At 36.8% G+C, this 23,730-nt stretch overlaps 2 protein-coding genes across 5 annotated transcripts; one reads left to right on the forward strand and one right to left on the reverse strand.

Annotated features, from left to right (window-relative positions):
- Nucleotides 1–353: 353 nt before the first annotated feature.
- Nucleotides 354–7,535, forward strand: pcp4l1 (Purkinje cell protein 4 like 1). Its single transcript, XM_051881228.1, has 3 exons — nucleotides 354–568; nucleotides 2,377–2,431; nucleotides 5,929–7,535. The coding sequence occupies exons 1-3, from the start codon at nucleotides 560–562 to the stop codon at nucleotides 6,078–6,080; spliced, it is 216 nt and encodes a 71-aa protein (XP_051737188.1). The 5' UTR covers nucleotides 354–559; the 3' UTR covers nucleotides 6,081–7,535.
- A 2,990-nt stretch (nucleotides 7,536–10,525) lies between these two features.
- On the reverse strand, nucleotides 10,526–23,672 carry apold1a (apolipoprotein L domain containing 1a). 4 transcript variants are annotated; one of them, XM_051918188.1, is made up of 23 exons: nucleotides 23,577–23,672; nucleotides 23,065–23,144; nucleotides 21,007–21,043; nucleotides 20,248–20,292; nucleotides 20,039–20,143; nucleotides 19,879–19,947; nucleotides 19,621–19,668; nucleotides 19,425–19,496; nucleotides 18,891–18,941; nucleotides 18,550–18,621; nucleotides 18,361–18,408; nucleotides 18,195–18,260; nucleotides 16,658–16,732; nucleotides 16,472–16,543; nucleotides 16,282–16,350; nucleotides 16,134–16,202; nucleotides 15,842–15,904; nucleotides 15,696–15,758; nucleotides 15,471–15,539; nucleotides 15,340–15,376; nucleotides 13,591–13,642; nucleotides 13,091–13,505; nucleotides 10,526–12,979 (listed from the first exon to the last, which is right to left on the reverse strand). In XM_051918188.1, exons 3-23 carry the CDS (start codon nucleotides 21,010–21,012, stop codon nucleotides 12,362–12,364), a joined length of 2,184 nt encoding a protein of 727 aa, XP_051774148.1. In that variant the 5' UTR covers nucleotides 21,013–21,043; nucleotides 23,065–23,144; nucleotides 23,577–23,672; the 3' UTR covers nucleotides 10,526–12,361. The 4 variants fall into 4 exon arrangements, with proteins under 4 accessions (XP_051774148.1, XP_051774177.1, XP_051774168.1 ...); XM_051918217.1 differs by lacking the exon at nucleotides 21,007–21,043 and having other exon boundaries at nucleotides 20,039–20,140; XM_051918208.1 differs by lacking the exon at nucleotides 21,007–21,043 and having other exon boundaries at nucleotides 23,053–23,144.
- Between the last annotated feature and the right edge of the window lie 58 nt (nucleotides 23,673–23,730).

Genomic DNA, 23,730 nt, shown 5'->3' on the forward strand with positions numbered 1-23,730 from the left:
GACTTTAGGCTAACATATTCATACTAAAAGCTAAAAAACTTAAATTTTGATTTCAGGGGGACTTTTTAATAATATTATTATAATAATATTAATGATAATAGTCAAACATGCAAATAATAACAATGATAATAATAATACTACACGAAATTAATAAGTGTTTCAATTTATTATTCATAATTTAAAAATATACCTAGGCTACTAAATAATTTATTAAAAATAAAATACAAAATTACATTTATTATTATTATTATTATTATTCACGATTAATAAGCTAATAAAGTTATTACTACTGCCCTGAACGAGAGAGAGAGAGAGAGAGAGAGAGAGAGAGAGAGAGAGCGATCGCAGGGGCGTGTTTTTTTTTTTTTTTTTTTTCCCCTAGATGAGAGATGGAGATACAGTCCTCCTCATAATATTCTCGGTTCGGTTGTTCTGACATATTTTCAAAGCACTCTGACAAAAAAAAAGGAGATTTCGATTATATTTCTGAGGCTTTAAAGTCACGCTACAAATTAAACCGCGAACCGAAAAGGACATTCTGCATCTCTCAGAAACAACTATGAGTGAGGTGAGTTCTCGTTTGTTATTTTACTGCCTGATAACCCCGACTGATTTAAAAGTTGATTCGAAGATTTATATAATAAAATAATATAAGTTTATAGCATCCAGTTCAATGTAAATGCAGTCTTTGTTGAGACAAAAAGGATAAAATCATTTAAAGAACTATGCAAGTGGTAGGATATTAAAATGGCGTAGCTGTCAGCCCATCTTTAGTTTCTCGTCAGGAAAGATGAGAAATATAACCCTTTATGTTTTTAATCTTTACTAATTAGAGGTTGTTTGACAGCTAAACCCTCTCTTGAATTTTACAATACATAATACAGTGCTTTTTACTAAATGAATATATATATATATATATATATATATATATATATATATATATATATATATAATCATTAGATTTCCCTGGTTTAAGATGAAAGTGTGATGCTTTACATTCTTATTGTGTGTCCCATTAATTGCCAATTAATAAGTGGCTCAGGGGAGCTTGACCTCGCTGATATGAGCTTGGCTAATTAGCAGATGGGGATTGTGCCGTGAGGCTTGTGTGTAAGTGATGTGTGAGAGTGAAAATAAGTGCTGGCTGAGGTAATGTAGCAGAGAAAAAGTAATAGCCAACACACTGGGAGCCAGCTGGCCGGATGGGATCTTTCTTACCCCCTCATCGTCATGTCTTATAAGTGTGAAAGACAGAAGTGTGAAAAGTCTTACCTCCATAATAGGCTACTCATATTGGCAAGACAGAAAATAAACAACAGAATGGCATGTACACACAAAAGTCATCGCTCAAGACAAAAGTTGGCGTTTTAATGCTCAAAGGGTTTTTATCTGACAGAGTGTGGTGGATGTATAAGGTGCATTAAAACTGACTGGAGAGAGGAAGCCGAGGCTGGTTCAGAGTTCAGGGTAAGGTGAAGATGCTCTTTCATTCCAAAAAAAAAAGGCTTAACAGGGAAGGGCTGCAGAGATTTGCATTTGAAAGAGTCCCTTGCAGCAAGAGAGAGTGAATAATATGTGTATATGTGAGTGTGTGTGTGTGTTTAGTGTGTCTCAGTGTTTCATTTCATCTCCCTTGATGACATTTTCTGTTCTCAAAAGATAATATGTGAGAAGTATTTACAGTATATCAGCAGCTTAAAGCAAATATCACAGTGTTTCTCGGGTTTAAATGACAATTCATTGCTGAAATTACACATTGAAATGATTAACACAAAAAATACATGACACATTTTGGATGTCTATATGAATAACTCAAATCTAGGGCATCATCTCAAAGCTAATTTGTTCTCATAATTGAAGAAGCAAGGTCACAGATATACTGAATGTGTTTTGGCCTCAAATAGTTTACTCATGCTGTGCACATTGAACATAAGGATGGTGACGGATTCTGTCTCTAACACAAATACAACCACACTCTTTAACATATATTGAACAATTATACATGACATTTGTGTGGCTCGGACTTAATAACCCCGTACTTCAACTATCAAATGTCAACAGGGATAAATTAATTAAAAAAAATATATAATATAAAATATACACACACACATTAAGCTTGCATGTGATGGGGATCCTCTCCAGGGCTGAGTGCCACTGTTCCAGATTGCACACAGAATTGAAAAAGGGGGATTAAACTGATGGGGATTAAGGGGTCTTTATCACTCGGTGTCCTAACACACGCATGATAAAGCCCATATCAGGTTTTAATTTGATGGTAGACCAAATAAAAAATTCACAGATGCTGTGATTTTTGTTTGTACTGCATGCCTGAATTCTCTCGCAATAAACCTGAAAGCTGCTGCCTCTTTCTTGCAGAACAGTTCATCTGATCCTCCCAACAGCACTCGGGGGCCCGCCACAGATGGAAAAGGTGTGTTTATGCGTTTGATTACAGCATATTTGAATTTTTGAAATACTTGAATACTTTGGAATACTTGAAAACTCCACATTTTGTTCTCCATCAGAACTGTCCGTTGCTCCAGTGCTTACCACAAAACAGATGTCTATCAGTTCTATCTGATTTTTAGCTGATTTTACTATTTTATCTTAAAGTATCTGTTCGGTTCTCTCTCTCCAAACTCTCAACAACAACAAAAAATGCACATGCATACCCATACAAGCCCGTGTTTACTCAGCATTCACTTCTTTATTGCATATCTAGTAGGGGTGTAACAGTACATCTATTCGTCCCAAATCATCAAGGTTTGGTGCATACAGTCAGACGACGAATACAGTCAGTCAGGCGATTCACACTCCAATCCTGAAGGGGGCGCATGTGGTAATTCAACGGTGTTTGCTAACCGCCACAACAGGAGAAGGCTCGGAAGAAGAAGAACAGATGATCTATGCATATATATGTTTACATGTAATCTCTCAACCAGTGTTTCAACCGCGTGAAGACATTAATAAAACAGCTTGAGAATAATATCCCGCGTAGCATTACATTTACCTCAGGCAAGTCATTTAGTGTCCACAGCATGTTAGTTCACTAGAGAAATTAAGCATTTCACTAAATATATGCACTATATATTCATTGTATTTACTTTACCTGTTAGTAATGTCTTCATTATTTAATATATGTTTAAATAAATTTGTCATGAAAACAAGTTATGACAGTAACTGTGTAAATGATTATATTTCAAAAATGAATTGGAGTAGAAAAATAATTGAACAATAATTTTATAATTAGATTTAAAAGTTAATGCAAAACCTGCCTTATGTGCAATTTACATTTTTTTTATTTGAGTGTTGATTATTATATCTAAAAATAAATAGCAACTGAATTTAACCTTTAATATTATAGTTATGTGCAAGAAAGGGCTCCCTGTATATAGTTTACTGCATTAGCTGAGATAGATTTTTTTATCCTTAAGAAAACAGGATATAGGATTTTCTCCTTGGCTTTTGGATAGTTGCAGCAAATAAGCAGAACTTTTATGAATTTTGAAGCATAAATACAATCACCAGAAGTAAAAAATTAAATGTATGCTATAAACGAACTACATCAGGGTCATAAAAAGTTAGAACAGTTTGCAAGAGCACGAATAATAAACACAAAGCTGTAAAAGCAGACTGGTGAGTAGATGAGTTTTTCTGTTCGGCTTGATGATGTTTAATGTTCTGGACAACCTCTGTAGTCCCGTTTAGCCACTTGTTTGCAACTGCCTTTTTAAGACAAGAAGAGCTTTAAAAAATCATTTTTTACTGATGTATTTTATGTCAAAGAATAAAATGTGAAAATTGAGCTTGTGTAAACCACAGACCTTATTTCAGACATTCAATCAAAAAACCATTCAAAAAATACATTGACTTAGGGACGATGAAACCGGAAGTGCTAAAATACTTTTAACATCTAAACAAATAGACTCAGATGTAACCATAAAAATGCACTGTACTGCTCAGAGATATTAGAACAAATACATATTTTACAGTTCTGTGGTATGAAAATGTATAAATAATTTATGTATGTATATATATAACAATTTAAAGGGATAGCCCAAAAATTATCCTATACTTTACTCACCCTCAAGCCATCCTAGGTGTATATGATTATTTTCTTTCAGAAAAAAACAATCGGATATACAGTATCTCACAGAAGTGAGTACACCCCTCACATTTTTGTAAATATTATATCTTTTTATGTGACAACACTGAAGAAATGACACTTTGCTACAATGTAAAGTAGTGAGTTTACAGCTTGTATAACAGTGTAAATTTGCTGTCCCCTCAAAATAACTCAACACACAGCCATTAATGTCTAAACCACTGGCCACAAAAGTGAGTAGACCCCTAAGTGAAAATGTCCAAATTGGACCCAATGAGCCATTTTCTCTCCCCGGTGTCATGTGACTTGTTAGTGTTACAAGGTCTCAGGTGTGAATGGGGAGCAGGTGTGTTAAATTTGGTGTTATCGCTCTCACTCTCACATACTGGTCACTGGAAGTTCAACATGGCACCTCATGGCAAAGAACTCTGAGGACCTGAAAAAAAGAATTGTTGCTCTACATAAAAACACCAAAGAAGTTGGTCGACCCTATTGAGCATCTGTGGGGCATCCTCAAACGGAAGGTGGAGGAGCGCAAGGTCTCTAACATCCACCAGCTCCGTGATGTCGTCATGGAGGAGTGGAAGAGGACTCCAGTGGCAACCTGTGAAGCTCTGATGAACTCCATGCCCAAGAGGGTTAAGGCAGTGCTGGAAAATAATGGTGGCCACATAAAATATTGACACTTTGGGCCCAATTTGGACATTTTCACTTAGGGGTGTACTCACTTTTGTGGCCAGCGGTTTAGACATTAATGGCTGTGTGTTGAGTTATTTTGAGGGGACAGCAAATTTACACTGTTATACAAGCTGTACACTCACTACTTTACATTGTAGCAAAGTGTCATCACAGTGTTGTCACATGAAAAGATATAATATTTACAAAAATGTGAGGGGTGTACTCACTTCTGTGAGATACTGTATATATTTAAAAATATTCTGGTTCTTCCAAGCTTTATAATGGCAGTGAATGGGGGACGAGATTTTGAAGCCCAAAAAAAGCGCATTCATCCATCATAAAAGTAATAGATATGACTCCAGGGGGTTAATAAAGGCCTTCTGAAGCGAAGCGATGGGTTTTTGTAAGAAAAATATCCATATTTAAAACATTATTATCTATAATACCTGGCTTATCGATTTGCAGCGGAAGAGTAACCCCTGACCCGACACATGACACAATAATGAACGCTGAAGCGCAGAGGATAGAGCAAAACAAAACACCGGTCATGAGTTAGAAGTCTAAAATGAGAATTTTTAAAAAGAAATGTCAGAGGATTTCGATAAAAGAGAAGAAGAGCTTGAGTTTGTCGCACAGCCCTATTTGTTTAAACCACGAGAGGCGTCTAAGCTTACGATACTCCTACATCCTAGTCATACATCCCGTCATGGGTTACTCTTGTGGCTTAAGTCGACCTGCGCAGTAAGGTCTTCTGCCAGAAGCTAGTTATTTTAGTTTATAAAGTTTTAAATATGGATATTTGTCTTACAAATACACATCGCTTCGCTTTAGAAGTCCTTTATTAACCCCCTGGAGCTGTGTGGATTACTTTTATGATGGATGGATGCGCTTTTTGGGGGCTTCAAAATCGCGCCCCCAATTCACTAACATTATAAAGCTTGGAAGAGCCAGAATATTTTTAAATATATCTCTGATTGTGTTGAGGGTGAGTAAATCATGGGATAATTTTCATTTTGGGGTGTACTAACCCTTTAACATGATTTAAGACCTGAATTGGGATGCAGTGGCTTCAAAAATGTAAGAAATATTGCAGTTCCTTTTACTATGCCATTAATGTCAATATTTGCGTGCCATGTGCCCCTCAGCCGCCCAGGAGAAACCGGCGGACAAAGCGGGGAAGCCCCCTACGCAAGAACCCGAAGAAGAGATCGACATTGATCTGGAGGCGCCAGAGACAGAAAAAGCAGCTTTGGCAATACAGAATCAGTTTAGACGCTTCCAGAAGAAAAAGAAGTAGAAAAGGGAAGCCTGAACGAGAGGAATCGGTGGACAAAAACGCCTTCCACAATATTCACCATGAAAAGAGAATTAATAAGGAAGAGACAGAGGTGGTGGGTGGGAAATTAGGGGTTTGGAAAACAAATGATAGCCCTGTGGCATCAACATGCTGGGTTGATTAGAGTTTAGGACATACGAATAGGGCAGGATTTTCACTTTAAAAGACATGGCAGATTCTGTTCTCACTATATTTGTCTAGATTTGTCTCCATCCTTCTTCTTCTCTCCTGTAGACATTAATATAGGAACGTCAGTTACTGACATGTGCAACACACATCTGTCATTTAATGTATTTAGTATCATTGATGCAACAGAATAAATGTAAGTGATATAAACTTAAGAATTCAAAGGGCAGTAAATGACCAAATGTTGCACCGCACTTACAGTAAAACATGTTGGTGTGAATCAGTATTATAGATACGAAGTAGCTTAGTTGTAAATCTATTCTTAGAGTTAGCTGTTAATTGTTTTTTTTCTTTAAAGTGACAAGTGATTAAAAAAATTAAGAAATCTTTATATGGACAACAGACCAAATAATCATAATTTGATAACAGACAAAAATATATAATACCTTAACATTCTCAGAAAAATTAGCAATAGCAATATCTTGCATATTTATGCATTTTTGGACAGGGATTTAAATTGAATAGCTTGTTATTTTTACAATTAGCCCTAATAAACAGGCCAATGGACTTGAAATACATGTAAAACCGGCAAGTTTAACAGTTTTGTTCAGTATATTATTGGCTGAATTTAGCACAAGGTCAAGAACCTTGTTTAGTCACATCATACTCGCTTAAATTAGCATAAATTCCTTTAATTTTTGCTTTAATGCCAGAAGTCGCAGGCATGCAGTGATATCCTTGAATTTTTGGAGAGTGGTGACTGAAATGAAGATGATTATCAAGGAAAGTGTAACATTTTGATCTATTTTAAGTGTCTTTCTCTTTCTCCTTCCCCTATAATTAAAGCGGTCTCCACAGATCTCTCAGAATAGCTCGTAATAATGAGAGCAGTATATAGACACTCATGATTATCTTGCAGTTAATGGGACAAATTACGTCTGTAATTGCATTGAGATAGGTGGGATGAAAATGTCATCTGTGCTTGATCGTTTTCAGATAACCACTGGCAATGCAATAATTGAATACATCTGTTATTATTCTGTACATTTTATATGAAGTATGACACATTTTGCTGTTGGACAGACATTTATCTCCTCCTGTATTGCCCTGTACTTCTTTTTCTCTGTGTGTGTGTAATCGTGTGCTTGAGTGCTCTATCCTACACTTGTTTCTTTTTTTTCTCAGTGTGACTCAGAGCTTCAATAGAAAGAATTGTATGTCCTGACCTGAATTGTATGTACTTGGGGCAATGAGTAGATGGTTACATAAAGTAAAGAACATTATATAACATTTGTTTGCTTTTTCTCTATCAAACATATTGAATTTCAATGTAAATGCATATTTCAACTTCAATAATTATTACTAGTAGGTTGCAGTATTTTTTAACCTTCGAACTAAAATAGTTAATGCAGGTGTAAAGTGAAATGAATGGTTAAAAAAAAATTATTGTAAAAAAAAAAAAAAAAGTAATTATTGGATGTTCCCACTTTCTTATGTCTCTAACCCAAAATAGAAAGCTAACTGTTGCTCTCTCCTGTAATGAAGTATTAAGAGTTAACTGATTTGATCATTTAAAGAATGCACGCTTAATTGCCGATATGTGTAGCACAGGATGTGTATGTCATCATACAATCTAAAATCTTGCGAGAGGAGATGAAACTATAAAAACTATAAAAACATATACTATTATTTCAACAGTAGAGGGCAGTCTTTCTCTCTTTCTTTCAATCTTAGCCAGTGTTGCCAAGCCTGAGGTTTTCCCGCGGAACTGGGCTACTTTTAAAGGTAGGGTAGGCAATTTTGGAGAGGCTAGCAATGGAGAGCTAGTATTGAAAGCACAAGATCACGCCTCCTTCAAAACACACAATCATGCACAGTCAGTGCAAAGCCTGCAAAGCGTCACTAGAGAAGGTGTTAAAGGTCCACTGAAGTGCCTTGGAACGTGCAGCTTTATTCATTGTGTTGACGTCATTTCCAATGAAACAGGAAGACAGCGGGATAAATCTAGAAGCTCCTCCCCTTTTTTCAAAATAGCCAATAGCATTTTGCCTAGATCACAGCTCGGCCAGAGCCGTTGAGCTCGTAAAACCCCATTTTCCTCATAATACAGCATTGTTTGTACAAATCAAATGTGTCTGAATGTTTTGTGGTCTGTGCCGACTCGCGCATATGATCCGCTCTGTGCTCTCCTGTCTCTGGACCGGAGCAGACTGTGCTCGTGCTGCGGCGGTTCACGTGACACTAACGCGGAAACGGACTACATTCGCGTCAATTGAAAGCATATTTACACTGTCTGAATCATTCCCTATCCTCTATATAGTACACTATGTGGCATTCACCATATAGAAACTAGTAAATGTGTGAACAAATGACTGATTTCAGCTGCAGCTTCAGCATCTGTTCATAGTGTAGGAGGGGCGGGAGGGGAGGGGCTCTAGGGGGCATTTGATTGGACAGAAGATTTGAGTCTGTGGTGATGCCATGAAAATCCGTGATCCATTTTAGCGGAAGTGAGAGACTGTAAGTAAATGCGAATTTTGTCATTATTTTGGAGCACACCAGCTTATTCATAACCTTAAGGCTAACATATTCATACTAAAAGCTAAAAAACTTAAATTTTGATTTCACAGGGACTTTAAATTACTCAAATCACATAACATTACAATAACAATTAAAGCTGCAAGCAGCGATGAAAGGGCCCTTGCACCCAGGTTCACCGCCACCCCATGGGCTTAGGAAAACTGTGAACAGTTGGTGATATTCATCTAAGCGAATAAATGGAGGAGAAATATGACAAAGTCATTTTGATGCACCACACTTCCAGCTGCCAGCAGATGGCGCTTTGACTATAACTGAAAATTGTCATGTAGATGTCTTCAGGCCAGGACTATTATCAAACGTGAAGTTTGGAGCAGATCGGACATTGTATGCCTGAGTTACAACAGCTTCCTCTTTCATGGCGAAACATCAGACTTTGTCAGGCCGCCACGGACGCCATTCAGCGAAAACTCAAGATCTTTGCAATTTAACGTCACAAAGGCCTTAAGATTAGACTGACCAAATATGATGTTTATCTGGTAACATCTCTAGGAGGGGTTCGTTAAAACACAACGTCTGGAAATGGCAAAAACTGCAAAAATTTTGCAGAGAAAATTCAAAATATCTCACTTCCTGTTGGTTTTCAGATTTTGCACCCAGGGACTTTTTTGTAGGTATTGGGCTGTTACATGTGTCTACCGAATTTCATACCTCTACATGAAACTTAGCGCGAAGGGCACTTAATTGAAATTTTGTAGGTGGTGCTATTGAGCCATTTTGCCACACCTAATCCTGAAACCCATATCAGATGTAAATTTTCATCACTTCTGATGCGCGTGCAAAGTTTCATGAGTTTTCAAGCACGTTTAGGCCCTCAAAAATGTGATTCATTTTGGAGAAGAATTGACTGAGCAATTACAATAGGGTTCTCACACCATCGGTGCTCGGGCCCTAATGAACGTAAACAACTTAGAGCTCTGACGTTGCTCATTTCGGTATTGATAGTGTTGCCATAGAAATGCATAATAGTCCAAGAACAGTCATCTCTTAATTACGGTAATTACGTGAAAGCAGCATAAGCTCATTGTTTTGGTTCAGGAGGAACTGTAAAAGGTGGCTGTTGTTTGTTTGTGGCGCTCGGTGACTGTGCACAGCTGCATCATGGAACACGCTGATGACGTGTGATGTCTGCGCGAGCAGGGTGCACAGAGGTACAATAGGGGCTGGGTGGAGCTCCACTCAAGGGCGGAAATACGTCACCTCCACTAGTGGAGCTAGCTACAGCTATGGCCACTGGGCATGCGCACATCAATATTGTGTCATTTAATTATTGTATTTGCATTATTGTAAGGGTAGGTTTAGGGTTGGGGTAGGTGTAGACGTTAGAAAAACACAAGTGGAGGTGACGTATTTCTTGTTCGAGAGTGGAGCTCCACTCGCCCATGGTCTGCAGCCAGACCCACCTCCGTAGGTATGGAAATACATTGGTTGACAGGCAGGTATGACATCGTATCATTGCATTCGGACCGAAAAGGTCCTGAGACAATGCATATGCATTTTTTAAAAAATATTTAGACTACTTCTATTAGGATGTGAAGAGAGTTTTAACCAGTATAACAAAAAGTATGAAAAATTGCCTTTAAGTTGTTGCCGCGGGTTGACAATTTCAGCAATTAAACATTCATTTTGAATTGAATACTGTAAATTGCTGTTTTATTTCTAACAAAATGAATCGGTAAAAATACAACTCATTCTGCATTTTATTTATAAACCACTTTTATCCATTGCACAAATCCATAGAAAAAGAACCACACAAAACATTTTGTGGAAAAACATTAAAACAAAAAATTTTCTTAAAAATATGTACAAAAATAAATAATACAGAACATATAAAAATATATTACATCTATGATGCATAAAACCCAGTATAAAAACTTTTTTATTTTTATTATTGGCTATTTTTATTTAGGGAGCAGAATCCAAACATACGACACCTGCACATGCCCCAGAGTTAGGATCGGCCACAACAACTGCTCGTTTACAGTTTTCACACTCAGAAAGTTAATAAAACCACAATCTTCAAATGCCCTTTTACCTACATATGATCATTAGTGCACTCTGCCAGCACAAGGTCAAGGTGTTTGGTTAATGTAAAGCCAAAAAAAAAAAACAGAAGGCTTCCCATATATAATGCTGAGGAACTGAAACAGATTTTTTTTGTGTTCAAAACCACACCAGAGAATTCTGAAAATCTACATTATAGGCTACAGGTCGCGGTGAACATGTTAAGGGTCAGTCCAGATTCTTAGATCAATACACTGGTCTGCTTTTTTCACACTAATTCTCTAGAATTTATTTATTCTAGACAAAACTGTACTGATATACCTTAAATATCAAAGTTTAGTGGTCTGTTCTGAGCCCACAACCCTAAATATAGAAATTAATTTTGAAATTTTCTACTGCATATACTGAATTGTGTATATGTGTGTATATATTTAAAACTTTCAGGTTACATTACAGTTGCCATTTTGATTCTTGTGTGTAGCACACAGAAAACAAAATTCATACATAATGCAGTATTTGATTTGCACAGAATCAAAAGCCTGAAACAGTACTACTTAAAACTTAAACATGAATCTCATCCACTGGTATTTACTTCTGGAAATGCAAATTTAGTGGTTTATCTTCCTTGTCTCCTTTACTTCTCAATATACTGTATCATTTGTCACTTTTTTGAGTTTGCTTGAACAACACATGAATGTTTCTAGACATCTTATTCCCCTTGTACTTAAATTCTCCTCTTTCTGTCTCTTTAACCCAGAAGTGTTCCTCTTATAATCTGTGATCAGCCCCCTAATATCTGTGCAAAGTCTATACTATAATTCTATACTTCCAGGTCTTTCGAGATCAACTTGATTATTCCTCTTCATTTTTGTTTTTCTTCCTTTTTCCTTTCAAATCTTTGAATTTGATTTAGCAACCATCCTGCTTTTGTTGTTTCCATATGTTAGCTCACTGTTAAAGGTGCAATGTGTAAATTTTAGCAGCATGTGAGGTTGCGAACTGCAACCAACAGAGCTCACCCCTCCCTTTCAGAGAAGCTATGGTGGCCGTCTGGCCGACACGAGACAAAGATGTCGTCGTCTGAGACAGCAGAGAGTACAGTGAAGCAATGAGGTTTCTTCTCACTTCTAACAAAGAACGGTCTCTGCTTCTAATAATCCAGACGACTACTACTACTACTACTTTGTGCGTATACAACGTAGTGACGATGCAAGCTGTCTCAAAAAAAACACGAACGATTTAGAAGAACAACATAGTGTTGAAACGCGCTTTTTAGAGCAGTTTGTCCGTTTAGGGCTGCTGTAGAAACATGCCGGCGCAAAATGGCGACTTAACGTGTGCATGAGATAGAAATGGCTCAATCTAAGGTAATAAAAACATAACGGTTCATTATGTAAGGTCTTTATACACCACTGAAAACATAGTTATGTATATTATATTGCATTACTGTCAATAGATCCTCCCAAATTTTACACATTGCACCTTTAAGACTCAATTTTTTAATATCATTTTTATCACTGCTTTTTGCTCTTTGACTGCTCATTTTCTTTCTTTTTTGTGGTCTCTTTTTCAGCCTCTCCTGTCTTGCTTTTGTTCATTTGCTCATGTGTAGTTTTCTGGTCAAGTTTCTCCTCCAACTGATCAAGTTCTTTCTCAAGTAGAGCCAGATTAATAGGATCTGACTCACATCTGTCTTCATCCTCCTCCTCTTCTTCATATTCTTCCACTTCAATTCCATCCATGGTCTTCTGAAGCTGAGTCTTCACTTTGTTTAGTTCCAGGAGGCCGTGTTGAAGCTCTTTGCATACTTCTCGGATCTTGGAAGCAAATTTGGTCTTGGCACCTTTGCGGAGTTCATTGGAGTCTTTAGCAAGAAAAAAGACATCCAGGGCAAGAAAGAGAGTGGACATGACCCCTGTGGTGATACTGATGGCCTTGGCGGCTTTGGCGGCACCTCCGGCAACACCTAGCACTTTCACAGTGCTGATAAGCCTATCAGTGTTAATCATGAGCGCTTTACCTGCTCGCCCACCTTCCTTCATCACATGCTTTATGTTACGGCTAAGACTCGTGTTGACCACACTCTCAGAGTACTCCTTAAAATCCCATTCTTGCAGGGTGTTCATTCCTTCCTACATACACAACAGACAAAATCACAAGTGAGACAGACAGAGAGACAGATAATCTATCTATCTAGACAGACAGACAGACAGACAGATAGATAGATAGAATGCTAAACATACTTGCATGAATTCCAGACAATCTCTTATGTCATTGATCTCATTCTGGTAGCCCTGGATCATCTTTTCCACCTTCTTGCGGTCCATCTTGGATTGAACCGCATCCGTGATGTTAGCTGTGGCTGAGGTGATGCTCCCAGCTGTTGCCACACTGATACCCACCGCAGTAACGATAACGGAGGTGCCAAAGGTGAAGGGTGCCAGGATGAGGCCGGTAATTGTGGCTATGCTCCCGGCCACACTAGCCACACCCCCTCCGACAGCTGCGCTCACGGCCTTCTTATGGAAGCTGTCAGCAGTGTCCGCTAGTGCAAGCAACTCTACAATGCGACGTTGCAGAGAGGCTCCACGCTGGTTGAATAGACTGACAAAGAGACGGGCTGCCATGAACACACGGTCTGCAGCAGCCTCGACAATCCTAAGAGACAAACATTGACAGATCAGTTGTCATAGGAGGCGATTAGACAACTTTTCTTTTTTTAAAAAAAACCAAATTTACTCACAGCTCCTCCTTATTCTCCTGAAAATTTGCTGTTTCATTCCATTCACTCCAACCTGTCAAACATCAGTAAGTCATATGAAATTAGCGAGGACAAGTCATTATTTTATATTTTTAGCTACAAACACACATACAGATGGCTGTTATAGGCCAATGCGTCATGTCTTATATTGTTTTTTCAGTATTCTGCCATTAAGACATGTTTTTTAAGACGCGGTGTTAAGTTTAAAATGGTTAAATTTATACAACGTGTCTGTAGTATTACATTATGCTCTGTGCAGCTGAACATGTCTTATGCCCCATAAAGGGTTAGTTCACTCAAAAATGCCATTAATTACTCACCTTCATGTCGTTCCAAACCCGTAAGACTTTTGTTCATCTTCGGAACACAAATGAAGATATTTTCAATGAAATCTGAGCAATTTCTGTCCCTTCATTGACAGCTACGCAACTACCACTTTCAAAAAGTTTATAAAGAGATTGTAAAACTAATCCATATGAATTGAGTGGTTTAGTCCAAATTTTCTGAAGAGACTCGATCGCTTTACATGATGAACTCATTTAGGTTACTTTTCTTCACATATAAACATTCATCAACTTACACATCATTTATGGTAAACGGAAGCTCAAGCATGTTTGCTTGACGTGTGAGAACCAATGAGGTTCATTCTCGTGTTACGCAGCACGTTTGAGCTTTCGCAAGAAGGAGGGACAGAAATCTCTCAGATTTCATTAAAAATATCTTCATCTGTGTTCATTCATCGCAAGTCTTATGGGTTTGGAACAACATGAAGGCAGAATTTTCATTTTTGGGTGAACTATCCCTTTAAGAAACTGGTCAGGTGAATCAAAACTATTCTAATTATACAAGGACTTCTTTAACCCTTAAATGCATGAAACTTTTGCCTATCATTATTACATATTCGGGTCTTTAGCGACCTGGATCTAACACATATAGCTCTCTAACTGCCATAATAGTATAAAACTGTTTTTATATTTTAATAACAGTTATAAAAGAATATAATAAGGCATAATGCATTACCTGGAGGGGTTCAATTTGAGCAGATGCTTTTTACCATCATCACTTTCAGCATCAGAGCTCATTTCCCCAGTACATTCATCATCTGGCTCATATTCACGATCTTAACCAAAACTATCGATTTCAATGTCTTCAAAATCAATATTTTGAACGCTAACAGTTTCTTCACCAGATCCACCATCAAGTGACAGTGACGCTAATATTTGATTGCCTACAGTTCTTGCTCTGCAGTAAATCGCTGAGCCTTTTCAAGTTTTGCTGATGACACTTGTGTATTCTTTTGTTTTATGCCTGCGGTAATTATGAGTGAAACATCACGTCATCATTGAGTATCAGACATTGAGGAATAAAGCTTGCACTTTTTGAGTCAGAGATTGTTGCACAGAAAAACAAATACTTGCAATATTGCATACCTAGGGTCAATAGAGACCCAATACACTAAACACAAAATTAATTAAAAAAACAATAATTTTTCTTGTTATATTGTTTAGAACAAACAGACTGAGGAATACTAAGACGGTTGATGTCTAACTTTAAAAAAATGAATAACGGTGGTGAATGACATCCCAGGTCGATAAAGATACCCAAGGTATGCATCTAAGGGTTAAAACAGAATAGCAGACTATTCTTCTAGTCGAGTCACGACGAGTTAGATAGGAAAATATGTAGTTTTTCCACATCCATAATGTGTTTCAATAATCTGACCCAACTCACCCTCGACAGTTTCCCACCAGTCCATCAGGCCATCATCCTATTAACAGAGATCAAGAGATTAAAAAAAGAAGGTTAAAACAGACCAAGCCAAATCTAACATTAATGCATTATACAGTGTATATATAATATACCTCATCTGTCTTTAAAGAATTGAAATCTGTAGGGTAGGCAGCCATTTCCACTGGCAGTATTTCAAAATCCTATAATATTCAGAGAATAAGATATTATACGTATTATGTGAATGCATAATGTGATACTGATGCACCATAGAAGCAGCATAAAAATATGTGAAATAAGAATTAAAATCATTTGCAATATGTATATAATATTATATACTCATTGCAATTATAACTCACTTCCGTTGTCTGAAGTTGCTGCATTTCCAATGGCTCCTCAATGATATCTTCTTGATCGGAACACTATAAAAAGATTTTAGAGTATATTCTTTAGATGTAATATATATATATATATATATATTTTTTTTTTTAAAGTGTTACATTACCTGCGTACTGGGTAAAAATGTGGGCATTTTAGGTAGAGTTCTCTTCACTCTAAATGACACAAACTGAAAGGATGTGAATAGCAACGAAGATTAAGCAGAATATTTGAACTGACACCTTAAATCATTTCGAGTGCAAACAAAAAGCCCAAATTCACTACGGTTTGAGGCATTATGATGAAAATGATCAGCAGTTATATGTGTAGTTTATTCTACAATATTCCTGCTTGTATATACCCTAGAGAAAACAAATGATCATCTGCATTAAAAAAAAAAAAGACAAAGAGAGGCTCACCTTGGTATTACTTTCAGAGAGTTTCATATCATCATTTGCTGTGCATTTTCTGGACACTGCAATAGATTTCTAAGACATAAAGGAAACAGTTCAGCATGTGTCGCACGACTTCATCAACTTCAGATCATTACCGAATTTGGTAAAGTACCTTTTCAGTGCCAGAGTCCAGGAAGCTGTAATCCCAGTCAATACATTTACTGTGCTCACTTAGCGGATCCTACATATGAAATTATAAAAATCATTTTAATTTGATTAAAAATGGTATAAAAGTACATGCTAATTGTAAAGACTGTCAACAATATATAAATACAGCAACAAAAGGGGGGAGGCTGCGTTACCGTCTCAGCAGCGAAACGTAATGCCGGTTTTGGGGAACTGCGGAAAGTGCCACTAAGCTTCCCTGAGTTATCCTGCACAAAAAGGACAATAATTGTGAATAGCAGATGACTAAGCAATTATAATAATATATGAATGTAATATAAATATATTCTATCGTATATAATATAAAGGGCAGTAATAAGCACCTTTAAGTTGTTGTGAGAGAGATATAAGAGATCGTCATTACTGGCCAGCAGTTTAATGTGTAATGGTGGGCTGTCCTGCAAGAAAAAAGCTTGTAACTACTGTGTATTATCATCTGGAAGATAGGGGTACCATTGCAAAAATGCACAAATAAACAATATAAAGAAAATAGACACTGATATGCTAAATATTTGTTGTTGTTGTTGTACAACCCGAATTCTGGAAAAGTTGGGACGTTTTTTAAATTTGAATAAAATGAAAGCTAAAAGTCTTTCAAATCAGATGAGCCAAAATTTTATTCACAATAGAACATAAATGTTTAAACTGAGAAATTTTACACTTTTATCCACTAAATGAGCTCATTTCAAATTTGATGCCTGCTACAGGTCTCAAAAAAGTTGACACTGAGGCAACAAATGGCTGAAAAAGCAAGACATTTTGAAAAGATTCAGCTGGGAGAACATCTAGCAACTAATTAAGTTAATTGATATCAGGTGTGTAACATGATTAGCTATAAAAGGGATGTCTTAGAGAGGCAGAGTCTCTCAGAAGTAAAGATGGGCATAGGCTCTCCAATCTGTGAAAGAGTGCGTAAAAAGATTGTGGAAAACAATGTTCTTCAATGTCAAATTGCAAAGGCTTTGCAAATCTCATCATCTACAGTGCATAACATCATCAAAAGATTCAGAGAAACTGGAGAAATCTCTGTGCGTAAGGGACAAGGCCGAAGACCGTAGTCTTCGGGCCCTCAGACGACACTGCATCACTCATCGACATGATTGTGTCAATGACATTACTAAATGGGCCCAGGAATACTTCCAGAAACCACTGTCGGTAAACACAATCCGCCGTGCCATCTGCAGATGCCAACTAAAGCTCTATCATGCAAAAAGGAAGCCATTTGTGAACATGGTCCAGAAGCGCTGTCGTGTCCTGTGGACCAAGGCTGAAAGATATATAAAGGTTTCCAGACGATGTCTATTTCAGGGAAGGCCTTGTGTATTTCAGCAGAACAATGCAAAACCACATACTGCAGCAATTACAACAGCATGGCTTCGTCGTAGAAGAGTCCGGGTGCTGAATTGGCCTGCCTGCAGTCCAGATCTTTGACCTATAGAGAACATTTGGTGCATCATTAAACGAAAAATATGTCAAAGACGACCACAAACTCTTCAGCAGATGGAAACCTATATCCGGCAAGAATGGGACCAAATTCCAACACCAAAACTCCAGAAACTCATAACCTCGATGCCCAGATGTCTTCAAACTGTTTTGAAAAGAAGAGGAGATGCTACACCATGGTAAACATGCCCCTGTAAACTATTTTGTGACCTGTAGCAGGCATCAAATTTGAAATGAGCTCATTTTTGTGCATAAAATTGTAAAAATTTCTCCATTTAAACATTTGTTATGTTATCTATGTTCTATTGTGAATAAAATATTGGCTCATGTGATTTGAAAGTCTTTTAGTTTTCCTTTTATTCACATTAAAGACGTCCCAACATTTTTCGGAATTCAGGTTGTAGCAATATACAGTACCTCTTCAGACATGTCCTCGGTTCCTCTAGGAAATGTTTGGAGAAAATTAAACAGGGAATTTCCCTCCTAAAGAAATGAATCTGAGAATTAGATATACATTTTGTGTGACTATGAATTTATGATATATGGCCAATGTGATTGGTCCCACAGTGATATTGCGGCTTACAAGACTCTCACTGACTGAAAAATCCTCATTTTCCAATGCTGTTTCTTCCTGTAAATGGACAGAAGATCGGCATATTATACAAAGCTAAACAAATTATATCATAATTTAGACAGTATTGCAAAATGTAAACTTTAAGACATTAATTTAAGAATAAATGACTGCATGAACAAGATTGCCGCTTTGCCACACCTTGGTGTTGTTGTTTTCTGTTTGGTTGTGATTGCCGGCTGAGAGTTCTCCATGTTGTAATGATAGTTCTGTCTGTTAAGAAAGAAAGAGTAAGGTACTGTACAGTATGTGTGAGCTAAACCAAACTTGCAGGAAGCATTATTCTGTGTAACATCAAAACATGATTTTTACAGACTGAACAGCAAAAAAAAAAAAACTTTACCACAACTATTTAAATACATTTGATACAGTATACTGTATGTTTTTGTGGACACAGGGTGTCATTACAAAAGCTGTGATTCACATTGGATATTTGGTTTAAGATGTCAAGTGATGTTAAGTGTACTGTAATTACAACAGACCTTATTGCTGTGTTGGTTGGACAAACTATCAGTGGTGGCAGCAAAGCCATTCTGGGGCAAACAGAAAGCTTGCGTTATCTTCCATATCACATCAGAATCAATAGCTCAAAATGTATATGCAACACTACAGGCAAATCTCATTTGATCATGTGATTCATCTCCTGAGCATTTGGATGTGTGAGCAAATTCACTGAGGAAGTGTCTTGCTGCCCCTAGTGGTAAGAGAGGGTACACTTTCATGGCCTAACCCAACTGTGTGATGTAATGTAAAAAAAATTATTTGTATCTGCAAAGCATAGTAAGACACAATGGTTCCAAAAAGTATTTTGACACCTAAACCAAAATTAAAAATACATAAATTAGAAAATGGATGATAGCAACATTTTAATACTTCATTGCTGTTCAATCTCATGAATTACACTATGATTTTATTATTTCAACTAGCATCTGTACATCAACAGACTGTATAAAATAGCATCAGTTGTCTGTCATTAATAAACATATTGGCTTAAATTGGTTATTTTAATGTTCTACCTCTTGTGCAGGGAGACTCGTCAACTTTTTAGAAGTTCTTTTAAACAACTGGCTGAAAACGGCAGCTTTCCCCTGACACATGAAGAAAATGTACATTTTACTAACATTGAAAAAAAAAAACACATTAAAAACAATTAATTGGATATAAATATACACCATTTATGATAAGAGTCAAGAATATCATTTGATGACAGACCTTCGGGTTGTTGTTGTGTGGTTGTTGATCATTCTCAGTTAGCATGTTCTGGGAAAAGATGTTAACTGATTATTCTCAGAAAAAAAACATTGCTATATTTATATCTTCTGCATATTAGAATACTAAATCAGATTCTTCCTTTTTTGCAGTCTGTCTGTATTCCAAAATTGTAAAGCAGAGTCAAAATGTTATTCTGAGAAATCAAACTATAACTCTAAAAGTGCATTAAAGATAGAACATATATATTTGGAAACTGACCTTGATTTTGCTGTTCTCTAACAGACCGTCATTATAGCCAGTGATTGTACCATGCACAATATTCTCATCCTAGAGAACAAAAAATAGTCAACTGAACTAACCATTGAAAACGAAAGCACAGATATTACACAAGAGAGTCAGGTTACATTAAAATAATTACCTTAGCGTGAATGCTTCCAGTTCCTACACCCTTAAACACGTACTGTCTCGCCTCAGATGAGTGTTCAGCAGCGTCTGATCGGCTGGACATTGAATCTGCTTTCTCCTTTAGCACAAGCAGAGACAAAAACACACACAAATTTTGAGATCAGTTATATATGGGGCTGCTAAAATGTATTTGAATATTTAACTGCGTGACACATTGCTCACCTGAATAATTTTCCTCTGAATCATGTCACTGTGTGTCAACTTCACCTATAGGAATATTCATTATTACTTACAAATCAGTATGCGTTACTATTTAGAATAACTCTAAAATATTGTGCCATAGTGTTTTAAACATACAGTCTGTTTAATATCTCACATTCAAACCTAAATGAATAAAAATACAAGTTTTCTCTTGCTCTATGTCATTGCCTAGGTGGTCATTCTCTGGGATGGACTCTTATATTCTTGTGTCTATGGACAATATTCTGTCAGACCAGGCCCACAGAGATTAAAATTAATTATCACAACCAACTCAGATTCACAGGTTAGGAGCATTCAGCTCCAGACATGTTTTCAGCGGTTCTAGTTCATGACTTCCTCGTTCATAAAAACCTATATGTAATCTATATGTTCTTTTATGCTTGCTTTTTCTTTCCTTTTTATTCATTTAAATAGATTTTTTAAATTAATCTTTCTTTTTTCATGTTTCTTTTTATAATCTTCATGTTCTTAAATGATCGTAAATTGTACTTTTTCTGTCTTTCTCTCTTTATTAGACTCTGAAATATCATTGTGTATTAAATGTACTTTACATTTAATTGTGACATGAAAAGGGCAAGGCAAGTTTACTTGTATGATAGCACACGTACATCTGCAAGATGTCTGTTAAAGATTACTTCATCTGCTGTTTACAAACATCTGATAGACGTCTTTAAAGGGTTAGTTCACCCAAAAATGAAAGTTCTGTCATTAATTACTCACCCTCATGTCGTTTCACACCCGTAAGACCTTCGTTCATCTTCAGAAAACAAATTAAAATATTTTGGTTAAAATCCGATGGCTCAGTGAGGCCTGCATTGAGAGCAAAACCACCGAACCTCTCAAGATCCATAAAGGTACTAAAAACATATTTAAAACAGTTCATGTGAGTTCAGTCGTTCTAAACCTTAATATTATAAAGCGACGAGAATACTAAATTCAAAAAAACAAAATAAAGTCTTTTCAACAATATCTAGTGATGGCCTGATTTCAAAACACTGCTTCATGAAGCTTTACGAATCATTTGTTTCGAATCAGTGATTCGGATCTCCTATCAAACGGCTAAACTGCTGAGATCACGTGACTTTGGCGCTCCGATTCACTGATTCGATTCGTAAAGCTCTGAAGCAGTGTTTTGAAATCGGCCCATCACTAGATATGGTTGAAAAGTCGTTATTTTGGGGGTTTTTTTGGCGCACAAAAATATTCTCGTCGCTTTATAACATTAAGGTAGAACCACTGTAGTCACATGAACTGTTTTAAATATGATTTAGTAGCTTTATGGATCTTGAGAGGTTCAGTGGCTTTGCTCTCAATAGAGGTCTCACTGAGCCATCGGATTTTATCAAAAATATCTTCATTTGTGCTCTAAAGGGTGTAGAACGACATGAGGGTGAGTAATTAATGCCATTATTTTCATTTTTGGGTGAACTAACCCTTTAAAATGTCAGTTTTACATACATTCTAAATCATAAACATCTTAAAGGATTAGTCCACTTTCAAATAAAAATTTCCTGATAATTTACTCACCCCCATGTCATCCAAGATGTCCATGTCCTTTCTTCAGTCGAAAAGAAATTAAGGTTTTTGATGAAAACATTGCAGGATTTTTCTCCTTATAGTGGACTTCAATGGACTCCAAACGGTTGAAGGTCAAAATGACAGTTTCAGTGCAGCTTCAAAGGGCTTTAAACGATACCAGACGAGGAATAAGGGTCTTATCTAGCGAAACGATCGGTCATTTTCGAAAAAAAAATACAAATGTATATGCTTTATAAACACAAATGATCACCTTGCAAGTGCTTCGCCATTCCGCCTTCCGTATTCTTCTAAAAGCTTACGCTGTATGTCCTACGCCTTCCCTATTCTACTTACGGAAAAAACGGAACTGGCACCACGTTCGTTCCGTAAATTGAATAGGGAAGGCGTAGGACATACAGCGTAAGCTTTTTGAATAATACAGAAAGCGATCATTTGTGTTTATAAAGCATATACATTTGTATTTTTTTTTAAGAAAATGACCGATCGTTCGCTAGATAAGACCCTTATTCCTCGTCTGGGATTGTTTAAAGCCCTTTGAAGCTGCACTGAAACTAATTTTGACCTTCAACCGTTTGGTGTCCATTGAAGTCCACTATAAGGAGAATAATCCTGGAATGTTTTCATCAAAAACCTTAATTTCTTTTGGACTAAAGAAAGAAGGACATGGACATCTTGGATGACATGGGAGTGAGTAAATTATCAGGAAATTTTTATTTGAAAGTGGACTAATCCTTTAAAGACATTTTCTAAATGTCTATTTGACATCTGACAGGAAACGTCTGTATTGCAGATGAGCAAACACTCTTAAAAATACATCTTCCAGATGTAAACATGCACATCAAATAGACATCTCCGAGATGTGCGTGTGCTATCAGGCAATCCGGACGAATGAGAGAGCTAACAGAGAGACTCACACCCTTGAATAATTTAGTGTCTCCAATTTGGTGAAAATCTAATAAATGTATAGTTTTAAACTGCCAAAGCCAACCTGATGGCAATCTTACTGCTACCTCTTTAGTGAGCACACTGTTCACTCTCTTTCTTCATCTTGACAGATTCCAAATTATATACAGAGAAATACAAATATAAATATTTACAATTTTAGATTTTATTTTATTTACACAATTATTTATATTAAAATAGACAAATCTTTAAATAAATTATTTTAGCAATGTCACTCTGGAACTGACAAAGAGTTATTTTTACTCATTTTCAGAGTGATTTTACCTCATATATTACCTCATTTTAGCGTAGGGGAGGTCCGAGCTTCTGCTTCAGTTTTCCCTCTGGAATCAACCACTGCACTTCTCCATTTCTAACTTAAGGGGAGGATAAAAAAAAACAAGTTTGCACAATGTATGTATCATAGGACCTAAAATTATTGATATTATAAAGCGTTTCACACGCAACATTGCACAGGAGTGCAACATTCATGAACACAAACAACAGCAAACACAATCTCACGCGTCAACGCCTCGCGCTCTCGACGCTTCATAAGTGTTATTTGTTAGGAAGCACTCTGGTTTGCTCACTTTTTATACATTTTTTATTTTCAAAAACAATGTAGGATTCTTTTTCGAAACTGACATTCCGCTATTGTGGATTTTTCTAGTCTGAGACAAAGCGTCTGATCTAGCATGACGAGCCGAACACAGGAAGCCACTAGACTTCACCGAAACTTGCTCTAGTTTATATAATAAACATACAGAATTGACAACTGCGACGATATTTCACCGTACTGTTTTGCCTACCTTGTGCTCCCATGTGTACAGCTACAGACAAAAATGGTCTGTCAAAACTTTGTCAAGCCCCGCCCGGTTAATCTGTGTTGAGTAATAACAGAATCACAGCGAGACGGTTTAACATGGTGTCAGTATGAGGTTAGTTATTCATGTCTCTTTACAT

The sequence above is a fragment of the Ctenopharyngodon idella genome, chromosome 2 (genome assembly GCF_019924925.1).
Source record: "Ctenopharyngodon idella isolate HZGC_01 chromosome 2, HZGC01, whole genome shotgun sequence".
Lineage (NCBI taxonomy): Eukaryota > Metazoa > Chordata > Actinopteri > Cypriniformes > Xenocyprididae > Ctenopharyngodon > Ctenopharyngodon idella.

What these genes read in the sequence shown, in the direction of transcription:
- pcp4l1 (XM_051881228.1), top strand. An exon ending in GCCCGCCACAGATGGAAAAG is followed by an intron (nt 2,432 to 5,928) that starts GTGTGTTTATGC and finishes TGTGCCCCTCAG; the next exon opens with CCGCCCAGGAGAAACCGGCG.
- apold1a (XM_051918188.1), bottom strand. An exon ending in CTGGAAGCATTCACGCTAAG is followed by an intron (nt 19,948 to 20,038) that starts GTAATTATTTTA and finishes TTTGTTCTCTAG; the next exon opens with GATGAGAATATTGTGCATGG. An exon ending in TCTCTGAAAGTAATACCAAG is followed by an intron (nt 15,905 to 16,133) that starts GTGAGCCTCTCT and finishes ACATCCTTTCAG; the next exon opens with TTTGTGTCATTTAGAGTGAA.